Source organism: Anguilla rostrata, chromosome 10, assembly GCF_018555375.3.
Source record: "Anguilla rostrata isolate EN2019 chromosome 10, ASM1855537v3, whole genome shotgun sequence".
Classification (NCBI taxonomy): Eukaryota; Metazoa; Chordata; class Actinopteri; order Anguilliformes; family Anguillidae; genus Anguilla; species Anguilla rostrata.
This window is the reverse complement of record NC_057942.1, coordinates 41,594,068-41,612,024: the sequence shown is the minus strand read 5'-3', so window position 1 is coordinate 41,612,024 and position 17,957 is coordinate 41,594,068. Positions and strand designations below refer to the sequence as shown.

Below are 17,957 nucleotides of genomic sequence, written 5' to 3'. Positions count from 1 at the left end.
GATGGCCATAGTGTATATACTGTACGCTTTCAGAATGCTCATGAATACTGCCTTGCTGTCCGGAAGTAAAATGCATTACATCTGACATTTACAGTACACACCCGTATCTCACAATTTCCAAAGGGAAAAAGAACTCCACTTCATCTGTTATCTTTGCCAAAATAATCTTTATTAATATTTCCGTTAATTACAAAAGCATTTCGCGAGCGACTGTCCACTCCCCATGCCTATTCAGATTGATTTGCGAATCTTGGCGATTGTTTATGGTGATAGTGTTTCGGGAGCAAAAGCAGCATATTAAATGGCTATTAGACAATGTAAAAATAATTGTATCCATGATCTCGCGGATGTGAATTTTCCTGATTAATCAGGAATTCCGACCTGAAATCATGATCCACGGATCACGATCTAGAGAACAGTTAGGCGTTTGATCGTGACACTGATTCCAGGAAAAAAGATCCAAGCCCATCTGGACAGATTCACACTTCAATTTACAGTTCACACATTTCTCAGGGTTCTCGCATGTAAATCAATGCGTACAGTACCTGATGCAGAGGTTTCTAAGGTCAGTCAGAGCGGGTTAATGCGAATCACATTTCCTCACAGAGAAGGATGACTAAAGCCGCGTTTCCACCGCAGGAACTTCACCCCGGAACTAGGAACCTTTTGAGGAACTCGGTGCGAATGAAAGTGAATGTTCGCATAAAAACATAATGAATGTGTTTGAGGGGATATATAAAACCGTTACAATGTGACTATTGGCCTGTTATATCCTATTTGTTGCATAACAACGGTCCAAGTTCAACTACCAACGACAGTTTTGCTTGACAACGGTAAAATATGCCCAAACGGCTGCAGAAGAATATTTAAATTCCAGGTGATTAAATCGATAAAAATCAATAAATGCAAAAGTAACCATATACAGTCATTGTTAGTTACCCGTTGCATATAAGTGGAATAAACCCCTCCGGGCTGTCCCGGTTATTAGAAAATAATGTAGGCTACTTCGGTGGTAGTATGGAGTTACAGAAGAAATCATAGGACAGATGGACCGACGACAATGTCGCTTTTTCATACGTCAGTGGGCTAATTTGCCTAATCTTTGCGGGACTTTAGACCATGGTGGAAACGCAGACAACAGTGGGCTGAAGGAACCTTTTACTTTCTTGAAAAGTAGTTCCCGGGACTAAAGGTTCCGGGTACTTTTGGTGGAAACGCGGCTTAACAGTTTGAAGCTGAAGTGGGAGGTCCGGTCGCTGAACGCTCACAGCTTGGCGTGGTCCTTGAGGATCATCTCCAGCTTCTGGCTCAACATGATATTGCCCCTCATCTTCAGCTTACCACCAAAAAATGCCTGGGGAATGGGGGGGAAGAGAAATAAAAGTAATGGCACACTTCAGCATTTATGCAAGTAAACATGAACAAGTTCAGCAGCGAAGAGAATGTCAATCTTTAGCTTAGTCGAGTTAGACATTATTCTTATTTGTTAATAATAATAATAATAATACTAATCTGCTCAGCAAGCACCTATATACAAAGCTACCTGCATAGATTTCCTAAATATGATATAATATGCATTATATTTGGCTTTTTCACCCAGCTTATATTCTCAGGAACACCTAGAACTTTCTGAATGTCGTCCATGTTCTGTCTGTATGTCGTACGCTCCGACGAAGCAAACTGTCTGACCTTCACATCCTGATCGCCCTGGTATCGCTGTTTACGTTCAGCCTGGCTAATCCTGCAATCGCAGAGGCCACCTGACCCTAAATCTCTCTGAAGGTCAGAGGAGGTTTGTTTCCGAGCGCCTGCGCCCTGCACCTTCTGCGGGTTGAGCTTCCCCAGCACCACGTCCATGAAGTCCTCGTCTGAGAGGGTCAGCGTCACGTCCGCTTTCCCGCCGAACGGGCCCTTGTGCAGGGAGCCCTCCCCACTCTTCAGATCGATGGCTTCACGAAAAAAACACACGAGATCAACACCCGTCAGTGCAGTGTACCGGACACTCCTTTACCACGGCAACAACTGCTGCCGAATTCACGCTGGAGAATACGTACTGCTACGAACCTACGTGGCACATCAAAGCTGACGGCCATTATGACGGCTGGCTACTCTGTTCACGGTGTTCTTCAGTGTGCTGCATTTACTACCATTGCTTTGACATATGCACAAAAGGAAAGAAAAAAAATGATTTCAAAAGTGCTTGTGCTAATAGATTCGTAAGTGCTATTAACGAGTTCCTCTGCTCTGTTATCTAAACATCAGCACTTCTGAAACATGTTAGGTTTCCTCTTTTTTTTTTTTGGGATTTTTGCTTTGCAGTTTCTGTTCACTCAGTACTGAGACTACTGGATACCGAATCTTAGTTTGTGACTCGAGCACAAGGCCCCCCCCCCCCGCCCTCGTGTGAGTGTGCGTGTGGCGAGCGTGTGCGGTGCGTGCGAGCGTGTGCGGTGCGTGTGAGCCACGCCCCGTCTCCACTCACTCCACTGCGCGGCGACGCTTCCCGCCTTGGTGATCTCCCAGCCGAAGACGGCGTTGACCTTCCTCACCATCTCCGCCCCCAGGGTCTTAATGCGCCGGCCGATCTCCTCGAACACCAGGTCGCTCTGCAGCGCCCCCGCCTGCGCAGGACGGGGAAAGACGTTTTATTTTAAATGCACCCTTACCACCCCTACTGAGAAGGAAGCTCCACCCCCCCCCCCCCCCTTTTCCCGCCTCCCACTTTACCTCGGGAACCTTCTCGGGCGTAGCGGTGTCGTCGGACCCGTGCAGATCCACGTATGCTCCGGCCAACACCACGGCTCCAGTCTCCTTCACCTGAAGCAGAGACGATGGGCGTGAAGAAACCGCGCCTCCGCGGTAGGAGGGGGTCGGGGGGGTCAGAGCGCCGGGGAGGGGGTAACGCTCGAGTGAACCGCTCTCCCTCCAGGGCACTTCAGTCCTCTTCAGACAGAGCGTGAGCTCTTCAGCTCGGAGGAACCTCTCACGTTTCTACCGCTCCATCTTCTCATGGTTCTCAACTTTAATGCTTTAAACGCACACATCACGTCCCGGCATAAGCGCGTCACAAATACAAGGATATGACATGAGATAAATAATGAAAGAAAGAAAAGATCACAGTACCACTTTCATGTAAAGAAGCAAAATCAGTCATTTTTATCATCATCATCATCATCCTCACCTTGCACTGAATGTGGATTCTGTTTCCTTCTTTCCACATCTCGGTCTGCAGAGACTGGCCTGGGAACACCGGCTTCACAAAGCGCACCTGGGCGGGGAGGGGGGGGAGACAGAGCAGGGCGGGGCCGCTAGGTCATGTGATCTAACCACACAGCATCATCCCAATCGCTGTAAGCGCGTTACTGAAGGGCGTCGGCCGGTGGGCGTCAGCTTATCGAATGCGAGGCCACGCCCACTCCGCACAAACCCAATCAGAACTCGTAAACGTGCGCGCCCTTCGATCGCCTTCCGCGCGCGCGGGGTTCACCTTGATGGCCTTGAACCTGGAGACGTCGTTGTTGGCGTACTGCTGCAGAACGTGGCGCCCGGCGAACCCAAACGAGCACAGCCCGTGCAGGATGGGGGACTGGAACCCTAAAATCAGTCAAGTGCTCTTACTGATATCATGTCGCAAACCAGTTTCATCCTGCGTATTTGTGCACTGTCATAAGTACATTTCATATATATATGTATTAATATTTCTCCAGTTCTGGGTTATAATACATAATCATTATTTCAAAGTGTGTGTGTGTTCAGATCTGCCTTGAGAAAGATGTATCTTGCTAAATTCATTGTGACATCTTTGGGGGGTTTTGGTCATAAAATAACTCTTGAAAAGCCAACCCCCGCAGTGAGACACAGGTTTTTTTTCCCTGTAGTGGTCTCTACATCCGCTGTGCATTAGCAGGGCTCACCTCCCATGGCAGCGAAGCTGGGGTCTATGTGCAGGGGGTTCCAGTCTCCGCTCAGTCTGTACAGGGCCGCCTGCAGCACAGAGCGCACAGCTGAAATTTCACCCTGACAGAGCCTCCCGTTCCTGTTTCGGGTTATCCCTCTAACAGAGCCTCCCGTTCCGGGCTATCCCGATGAGACAGAGCACGTTTTAACTTCTCCTCACGATGAGCTCGGGCTGCGTTCTCCGGGCGTGGCGTGGGAAGCGGTTGTGATGTGATGGAGGACCGCGTGTGACAGTGACTGCGTTTAATCGCATGCCAATTACAGCTTTGGGGGGGGGGGGGAGGGCGGGGGGATCTCGTATGCATGAAGAAGCACCCGCCAGCGACTGCTCACGAGACGCCGCAGTTTTAATGGCTTAAAACAATCAGAGCACTAAAGCACTTAAAACCATTTAGATCAAGACAAAGTACTAAGTGAAATGACTAATTAGCGTTTTGTAGACCACTGGTAGTCCTAGTCCTTCAGTAGGCTGAAAGTCTCCTCTCATCTCAGGGGAGTGCAGGAATACATGCCGAAAATTATGCAAAAGCCCCCCCCCCCCCCACCCACCGCCACCCCCTTTCTCACGCCCTCTTTCTCAGCCCGTGTTAATGTGAACCCCACTTTATTAGACGGCCACGCCTTTAATGAGCTTCACAAGCACACAGGCGACCTGAGGGGCTGACTCGGGGGCGGTGCTACTGAATCTTTCAGCATTACCTGATCCCTGGTGGTTTGGTCTGTCAGGACGGCATCTGGAGCTCTGTCTGGGGGCGCCACCGCACTCTGTGGGGGGGGGGGCGGCAACATAGCACAGGTCTCAGTCAGAGAGAAACGAGGGAGAAAAAAAGGATCACACAGGCGGGCCAGAGCTGAGAGGGGGGTGGGGTGGGGTGGGGGGGTGTTTTTTTTTGGGGGCGCTCGCAGCATTACAGGGAGAATCACAGGCTGCTTTGTTTAAGAGGTGGAGGTGGGGGGGGGGGGGTGTTACCTTAGCTTTGTCAGAGGTTCTCTTTCCTCCAAAGCCCCCGGCGCCCACGATGAACACGGAGAACTGGTTGAAGCAGAGCAACTCCTCGCCGTCGTACGTGTGAACTGTTAAAACGGAAAGGTTAGCGACACACTCGTCGCCGATCAAATCAAAAACGAACAAAAAAAAAAAAACCTGCTCGTTTCGTGATGAGGAGAGCCCATTCCTTACAGCACTTGGACCTTTTTTTGTATTTCTACAATGAAACAACTGGTCCCTTTTTTTTTTCTCCCTGAAAATATTAAATATCATCTATGGGATCTTCCATCGGTTACATTCCTCATGCAAAAAAATGGCTCTAGCACCTCAGGACAATACACAACACAAAGACAAGCTCTCCAGCCGAGCGCTCGTTAGCGCAGTCCACGCGATTAGGGCTGGTCTACCGGCGGGTGCGTAGCGGCTGGGTTTTTAGCGGCTAGGTTTTTAGCGGCTGGGTCTAGCGGGCGGGTCTAGCGGCTGGGTTTAGCGGGCGGGTCTAGCGTTAGCGCTCCCCGCCGCGCTCGCAGAAAGACAGCCTCTCGGCAGATGAGCGGCGCTACCGTCCAGGAGGATGACGGCTCCCGACCCTTTGTCCAGCACATCTGCGACCGTTGCCTTGGAGGTCAGCTTCCCTGCAAGGCACGGGAGGAAGCCATTAAAAACACACACACACACACACACACACACTTCACTCCTGGGGGGTCGTGAGAAAAGGAAGACGTGGCTTTGGCGCCGGTACCTGACGTGGGCAGAGGTCTGTACAGCTCCAGGTACTGCTCGCCATGCAGGACCTGGGAGAGAGAGAGAGCCAACGTGAACGCGTGGCCACACCAGTGCTAACAAAAGCTTGTCGACTGACTTCCAAACCCCTAAGAAACAAACACACACACGCAGAGCTAGCACACCTAGAGCTGCCAGATTGTGCTCTTCCAAACCCCTGTGAAACAAACACACACACGCAGAGCCAGCACACCCAGAGCTGCCAGATTGTGCTCTTACAAACCCCTGTGAAACAAACACACACCCAGAGCCAGCACACCCAGAGCTGCCAGATTGTGCTCTTACAAACCCCTGTGAAACAAACGCACACCCAGAGCTGCCAGAATCTGCTCTTCCTGTTTGCCCAGGCCGAGACCAGCATGGCAGTTGAGATTACCATGCCTTTCACTTGCTGCCACTACGTCAGCTGCATTCAAACCGACAGGAGGCAGTTTCCTCCGGTCGCCAGCAGGGGGCGTTTGGGGGGGGGGGTACCCACCCGGGTGAAGTCGAAGTCGAGCCCGGGGACGGAGCCCAGGCCCCCGCCCATCATGGAGGCCTGGGCGGGGATGACGCCGAAGGTGGGCAGGCAGGCGAAGTCCGCGTGGCCCTCGTACAGGAAGCGGAGGTGGTCCTCCTCGCGCGTGGTCATGCCCACGCCCAGCGCGTACAGGATGCACTCCGTGTGCGAGTAGCTGAAGGCCATGTCCGGAAGCTTCTGCCCCACCGCCTCCAGCTGCACAGGGGAACGCCGTGGCAACAGGAGGCGTCGTGTCAGCGAGGGCGGAGAGCCCTTTCTTTTTATTCCTCCTTTTCCACGTTCAGCTCTTACTGAAATAGACGTGTGTGTGTGTGTGTGTGTATCTGGGCTGTGAGCAGCACTCAGAGCAGCTATGCTGGACGCGATTTCATCTAAAACACATTCTCCACAGCGCGGGAAAAAGCAATTCCCCGCTCGTCTGGACTCGGTGTTGTGCAGCCGACTGCGGCAAACGCATTAGGCTTGAAACTGGACACGTGCACGCGATCCAGTTCCTGAGAAAGGGTGTGTGTGTGCGTGTATGGGTTTGGTGCCTGGCTGTATGTGTGTGTGTGCGCTGTGTGTGTGTGTGTGTGTGCGCTGTGTGTTTGTGTGTGTGTGTGCGCTGTATTGTGTGGTGTGTGTGGTGCGCGTAGTGTGTGGTGTGCGCGTCTGTGTGTCTTCGGGAAGAGAGGTCCTGTAGCCTGACTATTGAGGGGGGGTGTCTGCGTACGGACTAGTCTGGAAAATAATGATGTTGGCCCCGCCCCCTTGACCTCCGACACCCCCCCCCCCCCGTACTCACAGGATTGATCCCGCCGGACGGGGCGGCGGCCACAGTGCTGGTGGGATTTGGCGTTACTCCCTCGCTGGTGTCCACCCGCGACAGCACCTCCACCAGGGTGCTAATTGACTCTTACACACGAGGGAGGGGGGAGCAGGGGGGGGGGGGGAGAAGAGAACAGTGTTACTCACTCAGCTCTGCTCCAGTGACACACAGAGAAATCCTGACTGACAAACGTGCAAAGCCTGCATCCTCACTAACAAGATTCATTTAACCAATTACATTGCAGGCATTTAGCAGGCACTCTTATCCAGGGTGACTTGGATAGTATGCCATTTATACAGCTGGATATTTACAGAAGCAATGTAGGTTCAGCTCACTGCTCAAGGGTACAGTGGCAGTTGGCAGTTCACAAGTTTTAATAGGAGCATATTTTTATCCCCACCAAGCAAGATATATACACACACAATATATATTTTACAATATCATTACAGTATGCACACATATAGGGAATATGGCTGGTTTGCTGGTGTCTATGCAGATGTTGGGCTGAGGTTGAGGTTGGACACTACGTACACGCGTGTATCTTCTCGCAGTGGCTGGGCAGCGAGCGGCCCTGCATGTTAGCGTGTAACAGTTGGCGTGTAATACTGCGGTTGGGTTACACATCTGTGCTGCCTGACCCACATACAGCGCGGCGCGGCCTCGTTAGCGCTCTCCCCAGGAAACAGCCGCGGGGCTGCAGGGTCCGCTCGGCGCGCAGGCTGGGCGTGTGTGTGTTTCATCCTGACGTGCAGGCTGGTGCGGCCCGGTCAGCGCGGCGCTACGTTAGCCGTTAGCCGTTAGTCGTTTTCGGGGCGCGGTCGGTCGGTCGGTCGGTCGGTCGGTCGGTGGGCCGGTACCTCCGATGGTGGTCGGCTTGGTGGCGTCGGTGAAGTCGCAGATCTGCTCCCAGCCCTCCCGCACGGCCTCGGGGGTCATGGCCTCGTCCCTGCGCCGCACGATGTGGCCCTGAGTCCGCTCCCAGCGCACTGCGCGGGTACGAACGACACGGGGTCACGCGCGTGTAGGCACACGCGAACACACACACACACACACACACAGACCCACACACATACCCGCACACACACAAACACACACACGCACACACTCACACACACCCGCACACACACACTACTGCGCAGACACACACGGTCACGCGCTTTGTAGCACACGCAAACACCACACACACACACAAACAACCACCGCACACGCAGGTACTGCTTAGATGCACAGAGTCACACACGTGTCTGCACGACACACACCCACCCACACGCACGCCTGCCTGCCTGCACACAGATACACTCAGCCAAACACACACACATATATGCCCACACACGCACACACACAGACACACACAGCACCTGCTTTATTGCACAGGGAGCTTTCATGCTGAAGCACTACCCTTACAGAGCTTAATGGCAACTCTGAGATTAAGCCAAATGAAAACAAACTGCTTGGATAGAAGCAAATGGATAACATGCTCCGCTCCTGTGTAATGTTTGGTTTCGGAAACTTTTATCGCATTTTCCAGCTCCCTTCACAAAAAGGCTTCGTAATGTTTATTTTAATGTCCCCCCCCCCCCGCCCCCACCCCATTTTAAAAGTATGACCCCATTCCGTAAACTTGCAAAAGAAAACACGGAGAAAACCGTTTGAAACTGCACTTACACTTCCCGATCCAGCCAGCTCCTGTCTGAACACACACGATCAGAAAATAATTAGGAAGTGCTGCACTGCTTGGGCAAACAGCCAGCTGGAGATAGCATTCACCATTCATTTTCTCCTTTCATTTTTAAAAGTCGTATCGTTATTATTCTGGGCTTGAAAACGTACCAATAAATTAACTGGATTCTGCAAAACTTAGATAAATTTTAATGAAGTTATGGGGTGGACTTTCTAGAAAATAAAATTACAATGTAGCCATCGAAAGTTTAATAATCAAAGAGTTTTCTACAAAACTTTAACATGAGGGTACATGTATAATTTTTTACAGAATGTTTCCCCATAATGTTAAACCTGAAAGTTAAATGCAAGCAGTCAGTCAATAAAAAACAAGGATAAAATTGTCTCTTATTACTGATCCACAATAATTCCTGCTGTTTTAATTGCTTCATTGTCATGATTAGCATGATGGAGTGCAGTGGAGATGTGTCCTTGTTCCCCTGTTTAGATAAACTCCAGACCATTCACAGGTTATTAAATACAGGGGTATGGAAAGCAGGCTAACATTATCCGCTATTGCTGGGGGGGGGAGGTGGGTTGCGTGATCGTTGCTATTCTCAGACTCACCTCAAACAGACTGCCCGTCTCCTGGCACTGCTCGTGGCACAACCACAGAACCAACGGAGCCACGTATTCTGCTTTCAAAGACTCCAGCAGATCTGGAATGGGGGGGCGGGGGGGGGGGGGGGCAAGGATTTTTACAAGTAAGAATTTTAAAAATACTTCTGCAGCTTTCAGAAAGGTGACGAAACAGACCGTTTCGCAACGTGCTGTCTGGGCATGACGAGTGGCACAGTAGGAAAATAATGCATGACACACGGGTGTGTGTGTGCGTGTGAAACAGAGAGTGTGTGTGTGTGTGTGAGACTCCAGACAAGCGCACATCTTGCGGCGGAGAGACTCCCACATCCCAGTGTCCCCGACTCGTATGCAGCCAAGAAAAAAATTCTACAATTCAACCCTGCGTGCAACGCTGAAATGCTCCTCAGTGGGAATTCTGCGCGCGTCTATTCCGCCAGCCAATCGGTGGCAGGGGAGAGAGGAAAATGGGTCGAATAAGCGTGTTCTTATTTATTCCTTTCAGTGTGTCACAGCTCCAAAAATGCTGGTCAAAATAAGCACTATTCTTTTGGAAATGGAATGTTATAAAATTACAAGGATGTGTCGGCAGCAGGTTTAAAAAGGGGGAGATTTGGAGAGTCATGCTAAAAGTAGCTTTGAAAAATCTTGAGGAAAAAACATTTTCCTTTCAAGCGCTAGCCTTCAAAGGGGACCTGTCACGCAGATGTGACGCTGTCACGCAGATGTGACGCTGCACCGTGTTCCTTAAACGGCCAGAAACTCAACACACCCCTGGAGGCACGTTGGGGGGGGGGGGGGGGGGTGGCGGGGCGCGGGGGCTGACCTGGGGGCATGACGGTCTGCGTGAGGCGGGACCCGGCGGTGGGGGCGATGGCGTTGCAGTGGATGTTGTACTTGCGGCCCTCGATGGCCAGCGTGTTGGACAGCCCCACCAGGCCCATTTTGGCCGCGCTGTAGTTCCCCTGGCCGAAGTTCCCGTAGACGCCGGCGGCCGACGACGTCATGATGATCCTGGGCACAGACGCGTTCGTGAGCCACCGCCAAAACGCCAACCCCCGCCACGCTAATCCCCCCACCGTGACAAAGTACGGCACAGTCCCAATACCCTGTTCATCTGCTAACCCAGGACCATGCTTTGAGGGACTGCATTTGCTTCCTACTTCCTCTCGTGTTTTTCCACTGGTTTTTGTTACTTTTGTAAGAAATCTAACTAATGCTATTAAAAAGAGCTCCACCTTTTATCTTCCTCAGTACAAGTGATTATTTGGGTAAAATGGTAATTTTTAAGTAAAGCTCTAGTTTGTTTAATAAAAAAGTAAGCATTAGTAAGGCTGTAGTTCATTTAATAAAGAGTGCACTTTTACTGCAGACGAGTGTTTCCGTACCCTCTGGAGAGGATAAGAAATAGAGTCACACCTACACAGACACAAGATTAAACCTACATAAGAAATCCCATGCTAAGGGCCAAAAGCGCAACTGACTACCCTGCAGAGGAACCCTGATACTACGCTGCAGAAAACGAAAGGCCGATGTCCAGGCTTCGACCCCCACAGAGGTGCACTTCTCCCCCCGGTCACCGGACAGCTTCGGGCCGAGCCTGTGACTTTCCATTTGCAAATAATTCAGGGCATTTTAATGGTGACTCATCTGGAGAAGCCCTTGGGTACGGCCAGGGCTAAAATGTTTTTTCAGAGACCCGTTTTAGTGCCTTTTATTTAATCTGGATCGGAGTTCAGACTTTAGATTGAGTTAGCGTGCTGCTTCTTCAGTTCTGTCAACAGGAGCGCATATTTCGTTTCACTATGCGGTGCCCACACCGCAGAAACTATTTTGTGTCACTATGCAGTATCCACACCGCAGAAACTAACTTCCACAACTTCCACACAAGTCCACAACTAGCCTAACATATTTGTACCCATGTTAAGCAGCCCTGTGCTCTAAAACTTTTAGATTTACGTTGTATATACAACAAAAGTCCCACGTTGTTTTCAATTGAAATATTTTCAGTTCAAATTTCAATAGAGAACAAACACCACTGTGAAAGTTGTATTCGTGTAAATCCTAAGCGGATCCTAAGCCAAGTAAATATATGCCTTTCTTGTGTTTTTTTTATACTGCTAGTTTCTGCTTTGTGGAGATCATTTTTTCCTGTAGCAAAAAAAGGTCTTAATAAAACAATTTGGAGTTCTTTCAAAATTTCATCACACCACCTGCTTACAATTGGCAGTAAATTTTTGTTGCCTCAAAAATTTTGCATGGACATGGAAGATGGGAATGCCACCTACATCTGCTTTAAATGGATGCCAGAATGGATGACTAACATTTTTTGATTATTCATAGTATGCATAGTATGTGTATATAGAGACAATGTCCCACATCCTACAAGTACTACTTTATTTAGGCCTTCACTAGGTGCATGCAAGGCAGTGCTTTTTTCTGATGTTTATAAATCATAAATTCCAGCAGCAAACTCTGTGAAAACACATCTAAATTCTGTCAGACACTCTCCATCTGTAATGCTGCAATTTTTTCCAGAAGTGCATGAACTTGAATTATCCTGATTTTAACTGCGCCCTTTAAAACACAAAAAACTCGGTTTCACAGCTCCTCTAATGCGCATAATTACAGCCTCAGAACACGAGCAGGGGGCAATGGGGGCATTGGCCGGGGTACGAAAAGAAGATTTGACTGATACAAGACCAAACAGAGGCTCTTAGAGAAATCCCACAGTGGAAAGTGAAGTTTAAGTAAAGACTGCAGAGTTAATTTGAGTGCAGTTATAGGCTGAGGCCAAACATACCAAACCTGACCCCCATGACAAATTGGCACGACTGAAGCTGAATTTTCTTTAGAAATTTAGCAGTCTGAATTGAGAAACAGCATTGGCCAGTAACGCTTAAACACTTCTCCTGTATTCCCCTGACTGACTTGAGTCCACATTGATCATTACCTGCCATACTTCTGGTTCTTCATGTGGTTCCAGGCAGCACGGGTGACCAGGAAGGAGCCCCTCAGATGTACTCTGTGGATTAGGTCTGACGACCGAGAGGACAGTAGAACTGGAGCAGTCGCTACAAATCATGTTTTGTCTCACTGCTCAAGCATGCTCGTGGATAAGCCAACCTTGATATGACAGGATTAGTCATGTCTGCATGCAAACTCCATGGCACAGAAAAAATGCCTCCGACACACTTTCAGCACAGATGGAATTCACTTTTAATTAACAGGTTAATCCTTACGGGGTGTCAGAGAAACATACCCCAATCTAAGTCACTGGTCCGGCCAAAGGTGCGATCTCGTAGAATCCTAAAAGGAAAAGGTTTAAAATATTTTTGTAAATACACTACTTTTTAAGATAATCAAAGACAGAGAACAGGGAATACATGGGACATAAAATTAAGAAAATCTGTCCCTAATTATAATATCACATCATTATTATGCAGCTGTGAAGTGGGAGTTCTCACCCAAAATACACACCATAAACTCACAACTTTACTTGAACTGGTACAGGTCAGGACAGTCAGTCCTACAATAATGACTATTACTCAAAACATTTGCTATTCACCAAAGAGGATTTGTTTACCTAGAATGTATGATATCATTTCATAACGGACTTAAATCTTAAAGTATTAAAAGTATTCAAATATGTTACTCACCCAGCATTATTTATTACAATATCTGAAAAAGAACATTTAGAGTATTACTAATGCAGTCAGTTGTGTGACCAGTCCAAGTAATATCTCTTACACCCATCAATATTAAACAAGTGGTTATGTATACACATGAATGCACATGTGTAAACAAACTTCAAATATGTTATCCTGTTAAGGCGGAGAAATATGTGAAATATTGCTTTTAACACAGGATTTATCTTAAAGGCAACTGCAGGAATGCAGTAAAAGAGAGCAATCCAGGTCACTCAGACGTGAAACCTAGAGCAGGATACACACAACATTAAGTCATAGCTCTATTATTAGTTTCTGTACTCAGTGGGAGCACGTTTAAGCCTTTAATCTGGACCCCTTATTAAAATACCTATTCGTCCAAAAGCATCCAGGGCTGTCTGGACCAGCTTGTCTCCATTTTCCACAGAATCTGGAACGGAAAGCAAAAAAGCCCGGACAGAAACAGTGAGGGAGGGCCGTGCTGATGTTCCGTCGTTTCGGCTCCTGATCTCTGATCCACCACAACAATGCCTTCCCCGTTCCCGATGGCCAGCTTTGTGCACTTCAAAAGTAGCTGTGAGTCACTGGCAAAAGGGTTATTGATCCAAAGGGAAATACATTTTAAACCCCCCCGGGGGATTTTTCCCTGCTGAACTCCTGTCTCCTTACCTTGAATAGCAGGCTATTCAGCCAAGGCAACAGACTGGATTCAGAGACAAAAATGCAAGCATTCCAAGCACTATGGATCTGGGATGCCTACTCATGAAAAGTAATCATATAATGCAATATCCTTGACATTCTTTGGGGTGACCTCAACATCTAATCTCATTACACTTGACCTTCAAGAATGAGGTCCTTCCACTGAAACGAACAACGCTCTTTGTGGTACATGCATAAGCAAAGTAAAACTACACAATCTTTTCATCCATTTTTTTGTATTTGTATAATTTATCCACTTGAATAGATTTTCAACCGTCAGCAAGAGAAATGCACAGGCCACGCGCTGAAATATAGAAGAGATTATGAAAAATGCAACAGAGTCACTAGGAAATCTTATATTGGCTGTGCTTATTCGAGACAAAGGACCTGTAAAAACGAGCTGAACTTCTGCATCAGAGTCTCTGTGGATGGGAAAAAAACGAACCGCTTGTATTGAGTAATTTAACAAAAGGCCTGCCTTATCTTTCTTCAAGTGCACACACGCACGTGTTTATTCAGAGTAATAATCGTTTTCCAACAAGCTTACATGCATACACACACATTATTTGGCAAAACAATAGCCCTGATTTAAAATGGTATCCAAATAACTGGCAGGGCAGATAGCTTTTCCAGTCAATTTGCAGGCTGCCATGCAAAAACAATAACCATCCTTTTCAATATTTCTTACAGAAAAAGCCAAAACATTTAACACAGCTATTCCACATAGTTTGGTACATTTTGCTAACACGCAACCCTTGAAAGACCACATTATCTTCCGGTAGTAAAAAACAAAATCTGTCAGGTCAAGTGACAAGAAAGACCAAAGAAAGAATTGTGGGGTGTGAAACAGTCACAAGGTAAGGTGGCCTTCAGTTTTATCTTCAAGTCTGACATGCTGACACTAATACTTGCAATGACACGTATACATTTGTGTGCATCTACTGACGTATGAAGAATGCAGACTACGCCTTGTAGTAGATGTAACTAACTTTTTATTACTGGATTCAAATGAGAAAGACAGTGAATCTGGGGCATCTGGATGAATATAGTTATCTCTAATGGTTATGCTGTCAAAGTAAAACCAAACGGGACAAAACAGAATTCAAAACATTTCCTCAGTGAGCACCTAGAAATGTTTTTTTTTTTTTTTTTAATACAAATAACCTACTGTACGTACCATAGTTAGCTACTGCCTTCCCCCCCTTGGCCTTGATCTCTTCCACCACTTTATCTGCTGCAGAGGAACTCTTCCCGTCTCCTTTAATGTCTCCTCCAAGGTCGTTCACTGGAGAGGGAAACGGAACAGAACTGACGCGCGTGCGAAGTCTCGTTCTCAAGTGACCGCCATTTTCAGATACAAACCGTACGTACGTATAGATAAATTAAAAATTTAAACGAGCCGTGGGAGACGTTTCTTTTCTCACAGAAACCAACCAGCTCTGTGGACGACATGTAGGCTACTGTACCACCAAGGGTCTGTCTCAGCAAAAATAAATGAATAAATAAATGGCCATGAATAAATAAATGACCAAAACACCCGAGCCTTCAGTAATTCTCAATGTTCTTCTCCCATTTTATCACAATTATATAGAACAATGGATAGAAATTAATTTTATGAGAATTGTTACCCAGTATTCAAATTAAAATGGTTATGAGCACAGCTGTTGCATAAATAATTCATTATAGTCAGTTACATGCCAACGGATTATAGACCTTGAATATTAATTGAGGTATGAAAACACTTTACCACAAAAGTGAAAGTAAATCTTTTCAAGGGCAGTCTAGTTACTCTGCAAGGACCAGTATGCTCGTGCGTTCTTATTTTTGCAAGGACTAAAGGATAAAACAGTACATTACATTTATTTTATTTACTGTTTTACATAAAACAGTACTACTACCAATAATCTCCACATTGTTCTCCTTTTCATATTTTTGTTCATTTCCGAGGGGGACGCATTTGTGAAGTTGGTGTAGGCTACAAGAAAGAAGTTCAAAATGTTTCAAGAATGTCAGTTAGGAATGGAAAATGGGTTGATGTAGAAAGGGCGTGTCCAGCCTCTGAACCGCAGTCGTCGTCCCCACCCCCCAAGCAGCTGTTTCGCACCTGCGATCTATTTTGATGTCATTAAGCCCTTTCACAGTAGGACTAGACGAGTATAGACTTACCTACAACGGAGGCCCCGCGCTCACCAAAGGCCAAAGCATACTCTCTCCCAAGCCCTGTGGATAAAAAGCGAATTTGTAAGTAGGCTAAGTCTTGACTTAGGCTACTAACTGCTGCACTACGTATGCAGTAACAGCAGTGATAAATGGTTAAATTCTTAAATTATTCACTTGGCTATCCATAGCCCTCAATACAAAATGGAAAAGCTACATTCTTAGCTATGAATATCAGAAGCAAATATTCTGATGCATTTTGAAATGAAGTGTATGATTGTAATTGATGCCCACATAATTCCCCAGGTCGTCACTGCATAAAGGAACTGTGTAATCAGTTGACCTACTCGGGTAAATTAAAGCAAAATTCAAAATGTGAAATATTTTCGTCGCAACGAAAACTTACTGGGACCATGTGTCTTGACATGGTTTAACCAGTGAGCCAGCTGCTTATCAAGAATCAACTACAGAAGTGGTAACAGGGCAGATAGCTTTTTGTGCTATATCATAATAAAAACTGCGAACCTAAAAACTTTATCCAGGCAAAACATGAATTCAATTTGTGCGCCATTTAAACAGTGGTCCTAATCTGAAGCTGGACCTTGGTTTGCGCAACCAGTGAGCTGATGTTCACCTTTAACACAGTGCAAGATCATAGCGCACTTTGTTCTACTATATTGGTTGGGAGCACATTCTATGACGGTGATAATGTAGACAGCTAGAACAACTAGCTAATTTGGTTAACGTTACTCTGCCGTAATTTTGATGCCATTATAATTTTGTCAACAGCAAGCCTTTTCACCGACAGTTGATAGCATTGCATTATAACAGCCTTATTTTCAGTGAATCCTGGTTTCTTAGCCATGTAGCTTACAATGCAAAGTTAGCTGGCAGCGTCTATACATGCTCGCTAGTTAGCACACCAACATAAGCATTTTATTATTAGCTGCATTTCATATTTGCTCACTATAAGTTTTTAGCTACCATGCATGCTGGCAGTCTAACAACTTTAGCAAATGTCAGCAACGTTAGCTGGCGAACACTGTAGTTTTGCGTGCATGTATCCGTACATAAGCATGGTTAGTGCTACAACAAGCTAACTAAATAGCTAAATGGTGTTGGTCTCATATGCGGATTACAGGCCGCAGACGATACGTAGGTTCCCTTGCAATTATGATGAAGTTAGCAATAGCTAAGCAACGTTATTTTGTTTGGTGATGGCTAGCCTGTTAGCTTTTTTGTAGTAAATAAATGCTACACACCTCCACCTGCTCCAGTAACCAGCACAACTTTCCCATCGAATCTCAACAGCTCGGACATGATGACAAGGTGACAGTTCTCCCAAAACAAAAAGTCAAGCGCACAGACCGATGTGTGACAACAACAACAACAAAGTAAGGTTAAACACGCTTTCCAATGAACAGCAAAAGATATAGCAAGCTATAGGTTAACGTTGTCTAACTAGCTAGTCATCTGCTGCATAGCTAACGTTCCTTACTTCCGTCTTCTGTCTCTTGAAGGATAGCAGCCTAGTTAAATTGCAAGCAGACAAACCCTTGCTGCTTCTGTCTGCACAAAGGTAGCAGAGGGAGGCTAGCTTTACAGAATTTATTTTTATATAGCTACTTCAATTAACTGCTTGACTAAAGTTGGTACTGTACTTGAAACAGCAGCTGGGGAGCGTTCTGTAAGTGTAAAGTACGTTTGCTACGCATGCGTACAGATGATATCAATGTGTTCCAATCGCAGAACTGTGGCTACAATTACGTTCACGAACTGTCTAGCACAGTGGTTTTCAACCTCGGTTCTAGGGACCCACTGTGTAAACTGGTTTGTGTCAAAGCCAATCTCTAGATCTATTCATTTAGTAGAATTTGTTTTTAATTTATCCCATAATTGTGTGGGTAAACTTATTTTAACACAATGCATGTTTGGCTTGTTGCCATTTGCTGTCAGTAAATGCTATTCATTTGACAAAGATGGATTCAAGTTTCCACACTCAGCACACAGAACCCAGTTGATTTCTTCTGACAGTTTGTAATTGAATCAATTAAAATGGAACCTCTTTCAACTGGATTT

General features: G+C 46.8%; 1 protein-coding gene across 2 annotated transcripts; it reads right to left on the bottom strand.

Moving 5' to 3' along the window:
- Positions 1–149: 149 nt before the first annotated feature.
- Positions 150–17,612, bottom strand: hsd17b4 (hydroxysteroid (17-beta) dehydrogenase 4). 2 transcript variants are annotated; one of them, XR_010323873.1, is made up of 25 exons: positions 17,141–17,612; positions 15,888–15,941; positions 14,899–15,006; positions 13,393–13,452; positions 13,014–13,035; positions 12,617–12,663; positions 12,308–12,392; positions 10,181–10,368; positions 9,343–9,434; positions 8,722–8,746; positions 7,914–8,042; positions 7,033–7,142; positions 6,207–6,443; positions 5,688–5,739; positions 5,509–5,580; positions 4,928–5,031; positions 4,657–4,722; positions 3,915–3,984; positions 3,488–3,594; positions 3,182–3,268; positions 2,728–2,817; positions 2,483–2,621; positions 1,822–1,949; positions 814–1,354; positions 150–674 (listed from the first exon to the last, which is right to left on the bottom strand). XR_010323873.1 is itself a non-coding variant. In XM_064297247.1 (24 exons), exons 1-24 carry the CDS (start codon positions 17,196–17,198, stop codon positions 1,265–1,267), a joined length of 2,220 nt encoding a protein of 739 aa, XP_064153317.1. In that variant the 5' UTR covers positions 17,199–17,612; the 3' UTR covers positions 150–1,264. The 2 variants fall into 2 exon arrangements, 1 of the variants encoding a protein (XP_064153317.1); XM_064297247.1 differs by having other exon boundaries at positions 150–1,354.
- Positions 17,613–17,957: the final 345 nt, after the last annotated feature.

What these genes read in the sequence shown, in the direction of transcription:
- hsd17b4 (XM_064297247.1), bottom strand. Translation starts at nt 17,198, where the DNA reads ATGTCCGAGCTGTTGAGATTCGATGGGAAAGTTGTGCTGGTTACTGGA. An exon ending in GAAGGCAGTAGCTAACTATG is followed by an intron (nt 13,453 to 14,898) that starts GTACGTACAGTA and finishes TTTCCGTTCCAG; the next exon opens with ATTCTGTGGAAAATGGAGAC. An exon ending in AAGAACCAGAAGTATGGCAG is followed by an intron (nt 10,369 to 12,307) that starts GTAATGATCAAT and finishes GTCTGTGCCCAG; the next exon opens with GATCATCATGACGTCGTCGG.